At 51.1% G+C, this 18,839-nt stretch overlaps 1 protein-coding gene across 1 annotated transcript; it reads left to right on the forward strand.

The window, feature by feature from the left end:
- The first annotated feature begins 8,297 nt into the window (after window positions 1-8,297).
- Window positions 8,298-9,227, forward strand: LOC147599822 (olfactory receptor 14A16-like). The gene has a single exon (XM_086753624.1). The coding sequence runs from the start codon at window positions 8,298-8,300 to the stop codon at window positions 9,225-9,227; it is 930 nt and encodes a 309-aa protein (XP_086609750.1).
- The last annotated feature ends 9,612 nt before the right edge of the window (window positions 9,228-18,839 follow it).

The following is an 18,839-nucleotide window of genomic DNA, read 5'->3' on the forward strand; positions in this document are numbered from 1 at the left end:
TCATTCAGATTGGATATTAGGAAAAATTTCTTCACTGAAACGCTTGTCAAGCCTTGGAAAAGGCTTCCCAGGGAAGTGGGGAAGTCACCATGCCTGAAGGTATTTGACGGGCATGTAGCTGTGGTGCTTAGGGACAAGGTTTAGTGGTGGACTTGGCAGAGTTAGGTTTGCAGCTGGACTCAATGACCTTAAGGGTCCTTTCCAACCTAAACAATTTTATGATTCTATGGTCCTTCTGCGTGACCTGTTGCACCACAGCGCTAGCCTTGCAGTGACATTTCTTTCTCTTCCTGTCCAGTCTGAGTCTCCCAGCTGGAATTTGTACTGGTTTTCCTTTCTTATGTTCTTTCTCACTACCACAAAAACCCCCAATAGTCTCTGAAATCCACTTTCAGGCTTTATCAAAGTACGACTATACTTCCCTGAGCCTTCACTTCACCAGGCCTAAAAAGCCCAGGTCTCTCAGCTTCCCAACACATGGTCCCTAACCCCATCTTAGCAGATCTATGCCAGACCCTCTCTAGTTCTGCTCTTCTCCTCCAGAATGGGGTGCCCCACACTGGGAGACACTGTTCCAGAAGTGGCTATGCCAGTGCTGAGTCAAAGAGGCATGATCACTCCCCTTCTCTGGGTGACCATGTTCCTCCCAGTGCAGCCCATCATGCACGCAGCCATACTCACGCTGAGCACCACTGGCTGGTCTGGCAGCCTTTGCAATTACCAGGTCCCTCTTCCGGACATTCCTCCTCATCCAGTCAGGTCTGAGCCTGCCTTGGTGAGAACATACTAGTTCAATGAAATTGCTGGCCAAGGTATGTATCAACTTGGTGATGTTCCCAGAATCACCAAATGAGGGTACAGAGACAGTAAAACCAGGGCTGGGGAGGAAAGGAAACCGGAGGTAGGCTGTTTGTATGGGAGGGCCTGGGGAAGATAGAAAGGAATAACTCAGGAAGGGCAAAAGTGGGTAAATAATAATACAAGGTGAAGCCAAGGATATAGAATCATAGAATCATAGAATGGTTAGGGTTGGAAGGGACGTTCAAAGGTCATCTAGGCCAAGCCCCCTGCAAGGAGCAGGGACATCCCCAACTAGATCAGGTTGCTCAGAGTCTCATCCAGCCTGGTCTTGAACGTTTCCAGGGATGGGGCTTCCACCACCTTTCTGGGCAACCTGTTCCAGTGTTCTACAACCCTCATTGTAAATTTTTTTTTTCTTAATTTCCAATCTAAATCTACCTCCCTCTATTTTAAAACCATTACTCCTTGTCCTATCGCAACAGGCCCTACTAAACAGCCTATCCCCGTCTTTCTTGTAGGCCCCCTTGAGGTACTGGAAGACCGCTATCAGGTCTCCCTGGAGCCTCCTCTTCTCCAGGCTGAACAGCCCCAGCTCTCTCAGCCTGTCCTCATAAGAGAGGTGCTCCAGTCCTTTTATCATCTTTGTGGCCTCCTCTGGACCTTCTCCAACTGGTCCATGTCCTTCTTGTGTTGGGGGCTCCAGAACTGGACACAGTACTCCAGGTGGGGTCTCACCAGGGCAGAGTAGAGGGGGAGAATCACCTCCCTCGACCTGTTGGCCACGCTTCTCTTGATGCAGGCCTGGTTGAACTTAATGAGGTTGGTGCAGGCCCACCTCTCCAGCCTGTCACGGTCCCTCTGGATGGCATCCCTACCCTCCAGCGTGTCGATGGCACCACACAGCTTGGCGTCATCAGCAAACTTGCTGAGGGTGCACTCTATCCCACTGTCCATGCCACTGACAAAGATCTTAAACAGGATCTGCCCCAATATGGACTCCAGAGGAACTCTACTTGTCACCAGTCTCCACCTGGACAGAGAGCCATTGACCACCACTCTCTGAGTGCTGCTCTGCTCTCATCTACCAGGCCAATCACTTCATCATACAAGTTTATCAGTTTGTTAAGCATGATTTCCCCTTGGTGAAGCCATGCAGAAAACTCCTGATCATTTTATTGTCTTCAAAGTGCCTGGTAATTGTTTTCCAGATTTAGCTGTTCCATCAGCCTCCTAGGGATCAAGGTGAGGCTGACAGACCTGCAATTCCCTGGTTCTCCCTTTGTGCCACTCTTGAAGATGGGTCTGACATTTGCTTTACTTTTGTCTCCAGGCACTTCTCCCAGTCACCATCATCGATCAAAGATTATCAAGGGTGACCTCAGAATGACATTAAAAAGTCACTGTTCCCTGACCTGATACTCTTTTACGAAGGGTGCATTTTCCTTGTTCCAACCTTTCCCACTGGTCTCTAGGACCTGAGATTCGTCAAAGCCTTGCTAGTGGAGACAGAAGTGAAGAAAGTGTTCAGTACGTCCACGGTATCAATGTCTTGTGTAAGCCAGTCCCTTGATCGTTGAGCAATGGGCCCGTATTTTTTCCATATTCTTCCTTTTGTCACCTATGTACTTATTGAGGCCATTCTTGTTGTCTTTGACATCCCTGGCCAGACTCAATTCCATTTGGGTATTAGCTTTTCTAACTTCATTCCTGGATACTTGGATGTTTGTTTCTCCCAGTTATTCATCTTTGCTTTCACCACCTACATGCCTCATTTTTGCATCTGAGTCAGCTGAGAGCTGAGGGGTCTCCAGGAGAAGGCAGAAGAACATTGGCCAGAAGGGTTGAAGACCAGCTCCTTGAGGGAGTCATATTGTCTGTCTGTCTATATAGGAATAACTTTTTCCACTAACACAGCCTGGCACACCAACATTCATCAAGTCTATTTCCACTGGTGCTTGATTTGCTTGCTTTGTATCCTCATTTGCTGTTGCACAGACAGTTGTCACAATAATTCATAGCTGGGCCAGAAATTAAACTAGTACGTCTTTTATTTTCTATAGTATCCTGAAACTCCTGCTGTTATTGTGTCAGACACACCTGAGTGAGGGTGAGCCATGAGCACACAGACATTAACAGCCGACCAAATGGAGCTTGGGGAACCTTGAGTAACTTGGGGAATTGGCCAAGAGATACCTCTTGAAGTTTACCAGAAGAAGTAGCCAGTCCTGCATCGGAGGGGAGAATAACCCCATTTATTGGGCCAACTGTAAGCTGACATGCTGAGAAGTGACTCTGAGGAGAAGGCACTGCGAGGGATGCCATACAAGCCAGTGGTGCATGCTCCCCATGAACAAGGCCAGCTGGGGCTGCATTAGGAAGAATGTGTCAAATCAGACAACTTGAGTTACCTTCCCCTTCACCTCAGCACTGGTGTGGCTCCATACACAGGTGTGTCCCTGTCTGCAGTTCCACATGTGGAGGAGTTGGGAGGAGCTGGAGAGTTCCCAGAAGAGGTCTGCCAAGACAGGCTTCAGAGCCTCAACCATATGTTCTGAGTATAGAGGAAGAAGGACCTGGGCATCTTCGGCTCAGCAGCAAAGAGGCTCAGGGCAGTCTAGGAGTATCCTGAGAGTGCTTGAAGGGTGGTTTCAGAGATGGTGGAGCTTTGCTTCACAGTAATAAAAGCATGACAAGGAAATAATGAAAGACGGTGCAACTTAGGACGTTGAGATGAGGGGAATAAAACAAAGAAATATCTCTCCAAGGGTAATTCTGTGTTGTACAGGTCACCAGCAGAGCTCCTGGACCATCCCATCATTTCGTGTTTTAAGCAACAGCTAGAGCAGATGGAAAGATACAAGTAAGGGTAATGGGATCCTGAAGTGAGAGAGCAAGGTGGGTAAGCAAGGAAGACTGGGAGCGTGCAGGAAGACTGACAGCATGCAAGGCAAGAGCTGTAGGTGTGAGACCCTCCAGGACACCCTGTGCTGGAGATGATTAAGAGCTGTGGAAGGACGAGAAGCCCACAACAGAGAAAAGGTCTTCCTCCACACTATCGCTGTTACTGGGACAACCCAGGCCTGTGAGGAGACACCATAACTTGATGGGACCAGGACATGAAGGCCTCCTCATCCTACCAAGGAGAGACTCATAAGCATCATACCGAAGTCCTGCACTTGGCACCACACATTCCCACATCACACTGCCCCAGGAAAAGCCCTGAGCAATGTGTGACCCACAGGATCTCCCTTCCCAGGGGCTGGGGGTCAGGCCATGGCCCTTTGTCTTCATGCAACACATGGAGGTTCACTCAGCATCAGAGCCACCTTTACATGGCCTTTGCCTGCCTCTCATCTCTGCCTCCCATTTTCTCCTCTAAGCAGCCCCCAGGGAGGCTTTGTTGGTAACGATCCTCAGTGGGACCCATTAATACTCCCTGAGACTGCAGGGGTTGCTTCTGACATTGGCTTCTTCAGGGGTTTGTCCAGGCTCCTCTCAGTGTCTGAGCTTCATGGTCTCAGCACCAGGTACACCCTGGGGCTCATTAAAATGCAAAAGGCCATGTCTCTTCCAGTTATTTCCTACAATCTTCAACTCTTGGAGACATAATTGGAGAGGTCTCCAGAGTGTAGGTAAAGGGGAAGCTTTCAATAAATATTCAATAGAAAAGGTTTTTTTTTTAAGTTTCTTATTTTTTTTTCAATTTTATTACTTTTTCAGTTGTCAGAAGGAGTGATTGCAGCATTCTCCAGTTGATATGGATGCGGGATATTTGCTAATGGTATCAGGATGGGTAGGACCAGCTCCTCCTGGAGGTCAGACACTGCATGGACAATCTGATTCCTCACCACTCCAGCCCCACCATTCCTCTCATCGACCTCCTGGGACTTGCATCACTTTTCCTGACATCAGACTTCTCCACCCAAGAATGCAGCTGGAGGTGACAGCTCCTCTGCACCAACTCCCACCTGCTTTCCTGAGAGACCTGGCTGCACACAGGCACAGCAGGGTTTCCTTCATTGCAAACAAACAGAAGGAGAGGATGGTAAAGTTTAATAAACAAGGACCCATGCTTCTCATCCGTCCAAGGTGTTTCCAGTGAGGTTCACCGCCCGCAAGGGATAACCTCACTAGAGATGTTTGTCAGAGATAGATAGATACAAACGCAGTGAAGGAGCTGGCTGAAGAGATAATCCTGTTGCTGACAGACGAGGCGAGGCTTCTGACTCCTTGAAGCTCAAAGCAGCACCTGGGTACTTGAGAGGGATCTGATTCTGAACAAGGTGCAAGGGCAGGGGGAAACTGGAGAGCAATGGAAAGGCCGTAGGTCCCCTCATGGCATCTGGGCTCTTGGCTGCTGAACCCCTCCTGCATGCTGCAACTGCACCTTGCTCCAGGGAAGTTAAATAGAGATGGGTGTTTGAAGAAATAATTTTGTACTGGTTTCTTTATTGTGTCTCTCTACAGTGCAGTCTGGCTCCATTTGTACATGAGGTATGTGGATCAAAAAATATCAAGAAGATAGGATGCCAAGAATTATATGATATGAAGGGAAACTGGCCTTTGTATTTGAAAAGTCATGGCGGTCCGGTGAGGTCCCCAATGACTGAAAGAGGGGTAACATAACCTCATTTTTAAAAAGGGGAACAAGGAAGACCCGGGCAACTCCAGGCTGGTCAGCCTCATCGCTGTGCCTGGCAAGGTCATGGAGCAGATTCTCCTGGAAACCATGCTAAGGCACATGGAGAGCAAGGAGGCGGTTGGTGACAGCCAACATGGCTTCACCAAGGGCAGATCGTGCCTGACCAATTTGGTGGCCTTCTATGATGGGTGACAGCATCAGTGGACAAGGGATGAGCAACGGACATCATCTATCTGGACTTGTGCAAAGCTTTGACACTGTCCCGCACGACATCCTTCTCTCTGAACTAGAGAAACATGGGTTTGATGGACGGATAAGGAGTTGGTTGGATGGCCGCACTCAGAGAGTGGTGGTTAACAGCTCAATGTCCATGTGGAAACCAGTCACGAGTGGTGTCCCTCAGGGGTCCGTGCTGGGCCCGGCCCTGTTCAACATCCTTGTCAGCGACATGGACAGTGGGATAGAGTGCACCCTCAGCAAGTTCGCTGATGACACCAAGTTGTGTGGTGCCGTCGACACGCTGGAAGGGAGGGATGCCCCATCCCTGGAAACGTTCAAGGCCAGGCTGGATGAGGCTCTGAGTAACCCGATCTAGTCAGGGATGTCCCTGCTCCTTGCACGGGGGTTGGACCAGATGACCTTTGAAGGCCCCTTCCAACTCTAACCATTGTATGATTCTATAATTCCCCACCATGTCCAAGGTTCATGGACTTGGCCCCAAACCCACCAGAGAGTTTATTACAATGCCTTGGGCTGCTCCTCTGCTGCTGAGCTGCTCCAGGCTCCTGGGACGCAGGGAGCTCACGGCAAGGAGGCAGAACGGCAGAGAGACAGCTCTGCCCAGGAGTAGCTGCTCTGCAAAGCGCAGCAGGGCTGAGGGCACTGCTGCAGGCACTGAGTGGGGACAGGCAGGGCAGAGAGAGGTTGAAGGCGGCCTGGGCTGAGAGCTCACTGGAGGAGAAACCTTCACAGCCCTCTGCACGGTAAGTCTCTGGCTGCAGGGCAATGTACAGGAGCTTCCTGGAGGCATCTCGTCCAGCTACCATGGCCCACAGAGATCTCTCTCCAGCGTGGAGGAGGAGGAGGAGATGCTCCAGAGCAGGGATTCCCTGCTGCACTGCCAGAGGGACAGGGCACAACGGCTGCCTTCACCCAGGGACGGCTGCAGGGTGTGAATGTGTGTGTGCAGCCAGGGGTGCCCAGGGCTGTCCTTCAGAGCAGGGTCCCTGCGCCCCAGGGGCTGTGTGCTGGGGCAGGGACTCTGCCTCTGCCAGGCTCAGCACTCAGCCGGTCCTGTGAGCTCCCTGTTGTTCTGTGGGGAGAAGCTGTGGGGGCAAGGAGTGACCTCTGTCATGGTAAGGTGCTTCTCCAGTTTGATGGTGCTGCATGGCTCAGAGCTTCTCACAGCTCCAGGTCACTCCCAGGACATGGGCAGAGGCAGCTTTTCAAGAAGCACAAGCAGGCAGGGGCTACCTGGAAGGAAAGGTGCTTTCCAGGGTCTGTGCTCTCGGTTTCCTGCTGTGACTGTGAGGGAACAGCAATGCAGATGTTGTGTTTGGACAAGAGAAGGAGGCTACTATAGCGTTACACTGACAGATCAGCAGGTCTACTAGGAACTTGATAAAGCTCCTTCATCCATTCCTTTGCCTACAGAAAGCTCAGTTATCTCTTCAGTGGTTTTCTGACCTGCTCCTTAGGGCTGGCCAACAGAAAGATGGGCCTGGGCAGGGTCCTGCTGCCCGGAGCTGTCCTGATGACAGGGGTGAGCACACGGTGGGTGGGTGAGTTGTAGCCTCTGCAGCCAGAGCTCCAGCACAGGAGACTCTCCCCAGTGCCCCTCTGTCCCTCCATGGTCTTGCCTCCCTGGGCAGAAGCACTGGGGCATTTCTCCTCCTTTCTCCACCTGCCCCTGCTGCTGCTGCTCTTGTTTTTGGGCTCTCTGGGGGTGGGGGTTCAGCAGCAGCTCAGCCACTGACCCTGCAGGCCTTGCCGTGCAGATGTGTCCATGGGAGCAAGATGCCCAAGCCTTCTTCTGGCCTGTGGGTCTCTGGGCAATGCAGTCCAGAGGGTGAGGATGAAGCTGGCTCTTTTTGCCAGACACCCCATCTTCAAGGGATCAGAAAGCTCACAGATCTTTACTGAGGAGAGTTTTACTGGGGAGGGGAGTTTTAAACTGGATTCCTCTGCTCTCAGAAGTATCCTAATTTCTTTTGAAGGGAACAGCTGGGTGTGATCGTGCTCCAGAATAAAGAGGTGCAAGGCCAGGGCACCTGGGAGAAAGTCTGATGGATTGACTGGCTCTCATCCCTCTCCACTAAGGGTCTGCCTGTTTGCAGCCCAGGTCTCTCAAAGCAGCACTTGTAGTGTGTCAGAAATTTCAAGGCTGTCTGCTTCAAAAAGTAAAAGAAACATAACCAACCCCCACAGCTCTGCTCTGCAGCTGGGTGAGTTGGGAGGGGTAATGCTGAAATGTCACTGATTTCATGAGGAGATTTAAACAGAGATCACTCTTGGTTCCTGCCTGCCTGTTGGTGCACAGCAGCACGGACTCCTCAGGAGCCCACAGCAGAATCCTCTGCTCCCCATTGCACCCTCAGCCAGCAGAACGCAGAGCTCAGCCAGGGAGCTGCATGACGGTCTTTCTGGAAGAACAGAGTCTTTGGGGAGGGTAATGGTTCTACAAGAAATTGAATAAGATTTTCTCAGAGGTTCTATTACCTCTTTTGAGGCTTGATCCTCTTGTGACTGAGTCTTGTACCAAAGTGTGTCAGATGTGACCTGTCCAACAGCAGCTCCTCAAAACCCTTTACTGTTTTGTCTTGCTTCAACAGGCCCCCATGTTCAGAGAAAGGAAATGTTCAACAGCAGCTCCATCACTGAGTTCCTCCTCCTGGCATTCGCAGACACACGGGAGCTGCAGCTCTTGCACTTCTGGCTCTTCCTCAGCATCTACCTGGCTGCCCTCCTGGCCAACGGCCTCATCATCACTGCCATAGCCTGCGACCACCACCTCCACACCCCCATGTACTTCTTCCTCCTCAACCTCTCTGTCCTTGATCTGGGCTGCATCTCCACCACTGTTCCCAAATCCATGGCCAATTCCCTCTGGGACACCAGGGACATCCCATATGCAGGATGTGCTGCACAGGTCTTTTTTTTTCTCTTTTTTATATCTGCTGAGTACTATCTTCTCACCATCATGGCCTATGACCGCTATGCTGCCATCTGCAGACCCCTGCACTATGGGACCCTCCTGGGCAGCAGAGCTTGTGTCCACATGGCAGCAGCTGCCTGGGGCAGTGGGTTTCTCCATGCCCTGGTGCACACTGCCAGTACATTTTCACTGCCACTCTGCCAGGGCAATGCTGTGGACCAGTTCTTCTGTGAAGTCCCCCAGATCCTAAAGCTCTCCTGCTCAGACTCCTACCTCAGGGAAGCTGGACTTCTTGTGATTAGTCTCTGTTTCTCATTTTGCTGTTTTGTGTTCATTGTTGTGTCCTATGTGCAGATCTTCAGGGCTGTGCTGAGGATCCCCTCTGAGCAGGGACGGCACAAAACCTTTTCCACCTGCCTCCCTCACCTGGCTGTGGTCTCCCTGTTTGTCAGCACTGCCATGGTTGCCTACCTGAAGCCCCCCTCAATGTCTTCCGCATCTCTGAACCTGACAGTGACTGTTCTGTACTCACTGGTGCCTCCAGCAGGGAATCCCCTCATCTACAGCATGAGGAACCAGGAGCTCAAGGATGCCCTATGGAAACTCATGCAGTTGATGTATTTTCACTAACAACAACCTACCTCCCCTTCTCTGCACGTTTCTTAGAGGTTATCTTATCTGTGATAATTCTACTTCTGTATGATTTTCTATGTTCTATTACCTCTTTTGAGGCTTGATCCTCTTGCGTCTGAGTCTTGTACCAAAGTGTGTCAGATGTGACCTGTCCAATAGCAGCTCCTCAATAAATTATATGTACCGCCTGCAGTGACTGAAGGCTGGGTACTTCTGCCAAAGTTGCTGCCAAAAAAAATTTCCAAGGAATTGATCTTTTAAAGAACCTTTGGGCTTTGTGTTCTCCTGGTGTTTTGAGTTATGCTCACAGTAAATTGGGTTCAACTGGACCAAAAATCGTGGTTTTAAAAGCTCTTTTCTTGGAGTCCAATGACAGTGGAGACAGTGTATGGGCTCCCTATTATCTCCTCAGGCTGCATCATGTATGACTGCACTGATGGCATGTTCAGTCTCTCTGTAAATTAGTTTAGAGAGGTCAGGACAGGATGGGGACTCACCATGTGCCTTGGGCTGGGAGTGAATGGAGACTCAGAAGGTGAAACTCCCTCAAAGGTGAAATTTCTCACAAGTGAAGCAGTGAATCAAGGTTCCCACAAACAAGACTCTCCAGTGACATCGGGTCAGTGCCAAACAGGCACAGGGAGGTGAGACTGGAGAGATGTGGGAGCTGCCTAAGGAGCCCCAGGGCCAGGGCAGCTCATCAGCAGAGGACCAGCCCAAGGCATTTTAATAACCTCTCTGGTGGTTTTCGGGAGGAGTCCATGAACCTCAGACACTGAGATGAAGTTGAGGAAACCTCTCCAGAATTCAAAGTCAGATGCAAACTCCAAAGTTTCTTGGAGCCTTAATGGGTCCCACTGAGGGACATTACTGACAAAGCCTCCCTGGGGCTGGTGAGAGCAGAAACCTGGAGGCAGAGGTGACAGGCAAAGGCAATGTCGAGGTGGCTCTGATGCTGAGCGAACCTGGGTGTGTCACATTAAGCCAAAGTGTCTCCAGCCCTAAATCCCAGCCCCTAGGAAGGGAGATGCTGTCCCTCACAAGTGGCTCAGGGCTCTTCCTGGGGCACTGTGATCTGGGAAGGTGTGGTGCCAAGGGCAGGACTATGGTACAACACCTCCCAGGCTGCTGGATATGGACAAGGAGGCAAGGACGCCCTAATGCTCTGCGGATAGGGTGTCTCATAGCCATCAGTGGCTGACACAACAGCCATTGACAACGGGAAAAAGACCTCATCATTTCGGGGGACTTTAAGCCTTTCCACGTTCCCCTGCCATCTCCACCACGGGCTGCCCTACAGCATTGCCTCACCTCTGCCTCCTTCCCCACAGGCTGTGCACATCCACCCTGCTACTGCACCTCGCTCTCACCTGAGCATCTTCCTTCCTTTACTGATATCTCTCTGTCCTCCCTGGCCCTCCCGTGAAACACAGAGCCTTGGGCTGATCCAGGGTGACCTGCTGCACAACAACACTGCTCTTGAGTGACATTTCTTTCTCCTTACGACCACTCTGGACCTTCCAAGATGAACATTAGGGCATTATTTCTTTCTTATACTGTATTGCACTACAAAGAACAGCACCACCATCTCTGAAACCACCCTTCAAGAACTCTCAGGCTACTCCTGTATTCTCTGGAGCATCCAGAACTTTGGGCCAAAGAAGCCCTTGTCTTTCAGCTGTCTCACAAAGGTCACATGCACCAGGTCCCAAACACCTTGGCAGCAGACCTTCTCTGGACACTCTCCAATTCCTTCCAACTTTTAAATGGAGATCCCCACACTGGGACACACCTGTGTGTGTGGGGCTACACAACTTCTGAGAAGAGAAGGATGTTAACTCAGGTTGTCTGGGTAGCCCATGCTCCTCCTTAATACAGCGTCATATGCAGCTGGCCTTGTTCATGGTGAGCGTGCACCACTGGCTCCTGTGGTGTCCCTCATAGTGCCCAGACCCTTCTCCTCAGGGTCCGTGCTCAGCCAGTCAGGTCTCAGCGTGCCCTTATGAATTTGGTTAATCTCTCCCCTTTGCAGAACTGGACACTACTCCTTGTAAAACTTCCAGAGGTTTCTGTTGGCCCAATCCCAGGTTTTCTCAAGGTTTCTCTGCACTGAGCCAGCTGTTCATGTTTGTGTGCAGATGGCTCACCATGATAGTGGTGTCTCTCACAAGGTAACAGCAGCAGGAGTTGCAGGGCACTACAAATAACACCTCCGGGAGAAACTGTGGGGCCGGGGGGATCTACAAGTCACAAGGCCACGGGTCTGTGCTCGGAGGGGAAGTTGCCCTTTATGGGAGAGAGCAGCAGGAGGGCCTGGAGTTCTGCCTGGGGACAATGAGTCAGCTGAGAGCTGAGTGGTCAACATGAGAGGGCAGAACAACATGGGCAACACTGTGGTTGGTGGATGTCTGGTGTGACACCGTGATCAGGAAGAGGAAGTAGATGAGGCCTTCTGCAGAAAACTACAAGTATCATAGAATCATAAAATCATAGCCTATTTTGGGTTGTAAGGGACCTTTAAGGGTCATGTAGTTCATCCGTCCTGTAAGGAACGGGGACATCTTCAACCAGATCAGGTTGCTCAGTGCCCTGTCCAAGTTGGTCTTGAATGTTTCCACAGATGAGGCATCTGCCACCTCTCTGGGCAACCTGGTCCAGTGTTTCACCACTCTCATTGTAAAAAGAAGCCTCATGTTTGCAGGCCCTGGTCCTCATGGCAGACCTGAACTATCCCAGTATTTGCTGAAGGGGCAACATAGCAAGGAGGTTTTTGGAGCACATTGACAGCGTCTTCCTGACAAAGGTGACAGAGCAGCCAGTGAGGTGAGGTGCCCTGTGGGACGTCATACTTTCAAACAAGGACGAGATGGTCAGAAACGTAGAAGCCAGGGGTAAGAAGGTAGAGTTGAGGTTCCTGAAAGAAAGGGACAAGGCCAAGAGCAGGGCTTCAGGACAGCAGGCTCTGGCCTACTGAGGGACCTGCCTTGATGAATCCCATGGGATATGGCACTGCAGAGAAAAAGGGTGCAGAGAGCTGTTGGATGGTCAAGGGTCTCTCCCAGCTCCAGAACAGCCCACCCCAAGAGACAAGAAGTCATGCATAGTTGTCAGGGGGCTGGCATGGATGAGAAAGGACCTCCTGATTAAAACAAAGCATGAAGAGGCAGCACAGAGAGGGTGGAAGCTGATTGCCTTCCAGCCTCAATGGTTCTGAAATTCTGGGCTGGAGAGAGCCATTTGTGTGTGTGTGTGTGTGCTTGTGTGGGCATGGGGGAACAGGGGGGATGAGGGGATCCCAGGGCTAGCTGCTGGATAGACAGAGGGTCTAAAACCAGCTCCTGGAGGGAACCGCACTGTGTGTGTGTCTGCAGAGTGCTATGAACATTTGCCTCCTTTTCATGTCATTGAGTCTTCATAGCATGAAGCTGTATTGATGTTCTTAAGAGAGAGATATTTCATGTTGTGTACTGGTCAGTGTGCAATGTATACTAAACAAAAGACAAAACCACAAAATGAAAAATACACCTCCCAAAAGGAGCTCTCACTCCTGTGGTGTGAGGAGGATGGAGGGCTTTGAGGGGAGGATGTCACAGACTTGTACTACCTACGGTGAGGGTTATCAGAAGACACTTTGGTGAAAGGCAGGAGCACAGGAGGCAAGGAGTGAAAAGAAGAGATGGTCAGGCTCAATATAGGGAGACACTGTTGCAACACGTGGACAGTGAGACATGGGAAGCCATTTCCTGGAGAGTGTGCGCTTCATCCATCCCTGGAAGTTTCTCATACCTGTCTGGATAAAGCCAAGAGCAACCTGGTGTGATCCTGCTTAGGAAGCTGTTACTCCACAGATATCTTGACATCCTTGGCCTCACCTTTAATTTACTGGCTCATTTTCCCCCTCACAAGTTCTTCACTGTTACCATCCTCACGGCTTCCAAGACCTCCAGCCTACCCTGCCTGGCTGAGATGGAGTTAATTGTCTTCATAGCAGTCCGCGTAGTTACAATTTGGGGATCTGTGACCGAAACAGTGTTGGTAATGCATCATTGATTTAGCTGTTGCTGAGCAGTGCTTGCACAGTGCCAAGAATTTTTCTGTTCCTCACACTTCCCTACCTGGAGGTGGGCAAGTAGTTGAGAGGGGACACAGCCAGCACAGCTGACCCCAACTGACCACGGGGATATTCTGTACCACATGATGTCATGCTCAGCAATACAAGCTGGAGGAAGAAGGAAGAGGCGGATATTTAGAGTTTTGTGATAGAATCCTGCTTTCCTGAGCACCTGTCTGCCAATGGGAAGTCATGAATGAATCCCTCGGTTTATTTTGTTTCTGGGCACAGCTTTTACTTTACTTGTTCAAGTTTCATCATCTTGACCCAGGAGTTTCTCTCACTTTGCCCTTTCTGATTCTCTCCTCATCCCTCAGGAGAGACAAGTGAGCGAGCAGCTGGATGGGGGCTTAACAGCCACGTTATGGACGTATTTCTGTTTTCACTTCAAAGAGTAACAGTACCATGCTCTACAATTTCTTCCCCTTCTTGATGATGATAAATGTAATTTCTTTACTTTTATTCCTGTCATTCCTTCTTACTTGACTGGGCAGCTGTAACATAACAGAGTTTACTCTGGTATGGAGTTTTTAGAACAATGCTTTCCCTCTCACTGCACACTCTGTGTTATCATTTCATGGTAACACCTCTCAGACAATATTGCCCCTCATTCCTTTCTGCTCTCTTTCATCCTTATTTCAACTGTGTGTGAGAGGAGTTTATTTTGCTGCCCAAAAATGTCAAGGACAGATCCCAAACTGGTGAAAAGCACAAAGAAGGGCAAATATTCATGGGATGGACACTGGTACACCACCATTAGCTTTGGAGCTCTGAAGACCTAACTTTTCAGCAGAGTGTCTGGAAGGTCTGAGACCCCTCTGTCTGCTCTGTATATCAGTACTGAAGAAGATATTACTGCAGTCAGAGGCATTGTTTTGATTCTCTTCACAGACTAAAGCACCACATGGGTCAGGAGATATTTCAGGACACCTCAAGAGGCATCATAGTCCTCTGGACTGAAAAATGGAGTCTCAAATGTAATGGCATCCCAACACTTGTGTTCAGGGATCTGATCAGAACACACATCTCCATTTCTGTCATGGTGCTTGAGTTTGCTCAACTAGCCCTTGAGTTGATCCTCATCCACAACTGGTTGTTCACCTCCATAGCAAGAGAACCAACAAACCATAGCCTTCAACACAGAGGGCATCCTCCATGCTCATCCTCCCTGACAGTCTCTCCAGCAGAGCCTCTATTCCTGCATTGCAAAACCCCATGTGAGGAAGCTGTCCCACAACATCTCATTTAATCCTAAACCACCACAGTTGTGTGACAAGCCCTGGGGCTCCAGCTCCTCCTGCCTGTGACCCATCTCCTCCTGGCTGTGCACATTTGGGCCGTAGTGGCTCAGCCGTGGCACCAGGGTGGAGTGCAGACTTCTCAGAGGGAAACCTGAGCAGTGACCCTGACCAGCAGACCGTTGTACATGGAGCTGTGCTGCGCTGCACGTGCAGCCTGGCCTTCACGCCTGTGCTGTGCAGAGCAGAGCCTTTGGCTGCAGGACAACTTCAGCAGCTCATTGTCACAGCGGAGCCTGCGGGCAGCACCCACCCAGCACTGGCCCTTACACCTCCTGCATGGCCTTGCCTGTATCCAACAATGCGGGAAGGTGTTCTCATGAGAACATCATTTCTGTCTGACTGTAGAGATGGTGAAAAGAGTTTGGCTTTTGAGAGACGTTCCTGCAGTAGCTTGATCAGAACAGAGGAATGTCGTCTATGGGTGAGGTCTGCATTGCGTGCTGTGTGTGGGTCAGAGGCCTCTTCAGTGCCTCATCCCCTGCGGTTCCCACCATCTGGAAGGGACCTAAGGAGGTGACATGCAGGCGCCTATTTAATGACCACTTGAAGAGAGGCAAGAGGAATCCCACTTCCTGGGCATTTGTTGCGGGCATGGGAGGGAGCTGAGTCTCCTTCCAGCCCCAGGAACACAAACTGAGGAGAAGATGCATTCACAAACTCAGTTGAATCCCTTCCCTCAGCAAAGGTAAAGGTGATCCCTGCCCATCTCTATCTGGGTGTCCTGTCTAACAATGTGCCAAGAAGAGTTTATATTTACAGAGACTCTGTCAGTAAAAAAGGAATTACTCTGCTGAAAAACAGTCTCTTTCCGCAGCTGAGAATGGAACCATCAGTGATGGCTTCAGGCTGTTTCCCAGCAGGCTCCCCTGCAGCCCCAGGGACAGCTGGAGGGAGCCCAGAGGGGACAGAGAAAGTGCTGCCTTGGGCTGGGCCTGTGCTGCTGAGCTGGGCCGGGCTCCTGGGATGCAGGGAGCTGATGGTAACAGGGCAGCGCTGCAGAGAGACAGCTCTGCCCAGGAGCAGCTCCTCTGCCAAGCGCAGCAGGGCTGAGGGCTCTGCCTGCAGGAGCTGAGGGGAGAGGAGCGAGGCAGAGAGAGGTGAAAGGCAGCCTGGGGTGGGAGGAGAGTTGAGAGCTCAGTGATGGAGAAATCTTCACAGCCCTGGATATGGTAAGTCTTTGGATGCAGGGCAATGCAGCTGGAGGGACACCCAAAAGCTATCCCAAAGCATATATGATCTTCAAGGAGGAGTCTCTCATTTTCTCCAGAGCAGAGAGGAGGACATGCTCCAGAGTAGGAATTCCCTGCCGCTCTGTCAGAGGGACAGAGCATGATGGCTGCCTTCTCCCAGGGACGGCTGCAGGGTGTGAATGTGTGTGTGCAGCCAGGGGTGCCCAGGGCTGTCCTTCAGAGCAGGGTCCCTGCGCCCCAGGGGCTGTGTGCTGGGGCAGGGACTCTGCCTCTGCCAGGCTCAGCACTCAGCCTCCCTTTGTGAGCTCCCCAAGGCGCTGGGGAAAGAAGCTGTGGGTGGGAGGAACAACTTCTGGCCGATCAGGGTCCTTCTGCTGTTGAGAGGGTGCTGTGCGGGTCAGGGCTGCTCACAGCTCCACATCACCACTGGGAAACTTCCAAGGGGATGTTTCAAGAGGACGGTCAAGGCAGGGTTTGCTATAGAGATAAAGAGATTTCCTGAGTGTGATTTTTTTTTTCCTGCTCTGAGGGTAGGGGACAGATAGCAGGTGAGGAGAAGGGAGGGAAAGAAATAGAAAAGGAGCTGTCAAGCTTGGACAAGTCCTTGAGACTCCTGAGCTGTAACTGTGAGTGCTCAGCTGGTCTGCTAAGAGCCTCCTCAAGTGCCTTCAGCCACTCCTCTGCCCAGGACAGCACCAGCATCACCCTTGCTGCACCCAGCAGGGTTGTCCTGCCCTGGCCTTTGGAACCTCCAAACAGGAACAGGCACCCAGCCAGTGCCCTGCAAACAGGCAGGTGTGTGTAGGGCCAGGGTGAGTGCACAGAGGCTGGGATGGGGTCTGTGAGTGCTGACAGGGAAAAGAGATCAGACAGGAAAACAGCTGCCAGGAGGAAAATCTCCAGGCATCACAGTTACGATCAAGGACTGAGGGGAAACTAAAAGCAGAAACGTTATGGGAGGGAGAATTCAGAAAACTCTGTAGCATCCCCTCCAGTGCAGCCCCCTTCCTCTGAGCAAGCCCCCTGGCCTCCTCTCCCACCCACCCAAGCCTCTGCCCTCAGGGCTGTGGGGTCCCAGCCATGAACCCCCTCCTCTGCAGCCAGAGCTCCAGCAGAGCCGTGCTGCAGCTCTCCAGTCAGGTGCCCACGGCCCTCTGCAGAGCACAGGGGCTGAGAGCAGCTGCCCGGCAATGGTGGTGTTGGGGAGGGGGCACGCACAGCTGGGGGAGGGGGACGCTGTCCCCAGTGCCCGCCTGCCTCTGCCCTGTCCTCTCTCAGCTGCACCCTGGCTGTATTTGCCCTTGTGCCTCCACCTCTCTGTGGTGTTGCTGCTGGGATCTTGTTCTTGCTGTCAGGCTGTCTGGGGAGGGGAGTTCCAGCTGCAGAGTCCCCCCCTGATCTTGTGGGTCCTTTCCTGCAGCTGTGTCCATGGGAACAAGTGTCCTAGCTTTCACCTGTGGGGCTGTGGGCACTGCAGGCTGTGGGGCTGGGGCATCAGCTGCTTTTCCCTCAGTGAGATAGAATCATAGAATGAATCATAGAATCATAGAATGGTTAGAGTTGGAAGGGACCTTCAAAGGTCATCTAGTCCAACCCCCCTGCAAGGAGCAGGGACATCCCTGACTAGGTCAGGTTGCTCAGAGCCTCATCCAGCCTGGCCTTGAACGCTTCCAGAGATGGGGCTTCCACCACCTTTCTGGGCAACCTGTTCCAGTGTTCTATAACCCCCATCGTAAAAAATTTTTTCCTAATTTCTAATCTAAATCTACCCCCCTCTATTTTAAAACCATTACCTCTCGTCCTATCGCAACAGGCCCTACTAAAGAGCCTATCCCCATCTTTGTTGTAGGCCCACTTTAGGCACTGGAAGACCGCTATCAGGTCTCCCCGAAGCCTCCTCTTCTCCAGGCTGAACAGCCCCAACTCTCTCAGCCTGTTCTCATCAGAGAGGTGCTCCAGCCCTTTTATCATCTTCGTGGCCCTCCTCTGGACCTTCTCCAACTGGTCCATGTCCTTCTTGTGCTGGGGGCTCCAGAACTGGACACAGTACTCCAGGTGGGGTCTCACGAGGGCAGAGTAGAGGGGGAGAATCACCTCCCTCGACCTGCTGGCCACACTTCCATTGTGAAAACACTTACATAAATTTTTAGACGTCCTTCTATGCTGTGAGTTTCCCCCAAGCCTGCCAAACTGTCTCTTACCATCTTTGTGTTATCTGAAATTCCCATAGATAAGCACAGAGATGCTATGACCAAAGAAATGCTGTTGAGCTGGGCTAGAAGTGAGGTGCTGAGACCTTGAGTAAGGGTGAGATATTTAGTGGTCTGCAGTGGATCCCTGTGCTCTCAGCAGTGTCTGGTGGCATCTCACAAAAATACAGCAGTGTACTCGCCCTTAATCTCAGAATGCTGCAAGCCCAGATCACGTGTGACTGATGGACAGAGCAGCTCCCCTCATTCTGCTCTAAGCCAGACGCAATCCTCTTCATATGCAGGATTCACTCTGTTCTCCCTGAGTGCAGAAGAAATGCTGAGACTTACTTACATGCTAAAACACTCCTCAAAAAAAAAAAAAAAAAAAGAGGGATTTTTTTCAATTTTTGAGTTTCCATCTGCTTTTCCTACCATCTTCATTTCTGAGAACAGGAAATGCAGATGCTGACAAGCCCTTCTGCATTAGGGGTGATTTCATCCGGCAAAGTCAAGCACCAGAGCTGGCCTCTCCTTCCACCATTCCCATGAACTCACTGCTGCAGAGCAGCGCTGACACCTGGGCAGCCAGCGGGCAGAGGCCCAGCTCCTCACGGCACATTCAGCCAGCACCAAACCAGAGCTTCAGCAACAGAGATGAAGGAAGGTCTTTAGAACTGGAAAAAATTAAAAAAGGGACAGAGTTTTTAGGAAGGGAAGAGTCTGTACAAAATTTCTTTAATTTGGCTCAGAAAAGTCTCTCTGAGTTTGCAATGACTTTTCCTCCTTACAGGGGTTCCCATGCCCAGAGGAAGGAA

The sequence above is a fragment of the Chlamydotis macqueenii genome, chromosome 8, assembly GCF_036417535.1.
Source record: "Chlamydotis macqueenii isolate bChlMac1 chromosome 8, bChlMac1.mat, whole genome shotgun sequence".
Lineage (NCBI taxonomy): Eukaryota > Metazoa > Chordata > Aves > Otidiformes > Otididae > Chlamydotis > Chlamydotis macqueenii.

Bases quoted from the DNA above. Each gene is read 5' to 3' on its own strand.
- LOC147599822 (XM_086753624.1), top strand. From the start codon at position 8,298: ATGTTCAACAGCAGCTCCATCACTGAGTTCCTCCTCCTGGCATTCGCA.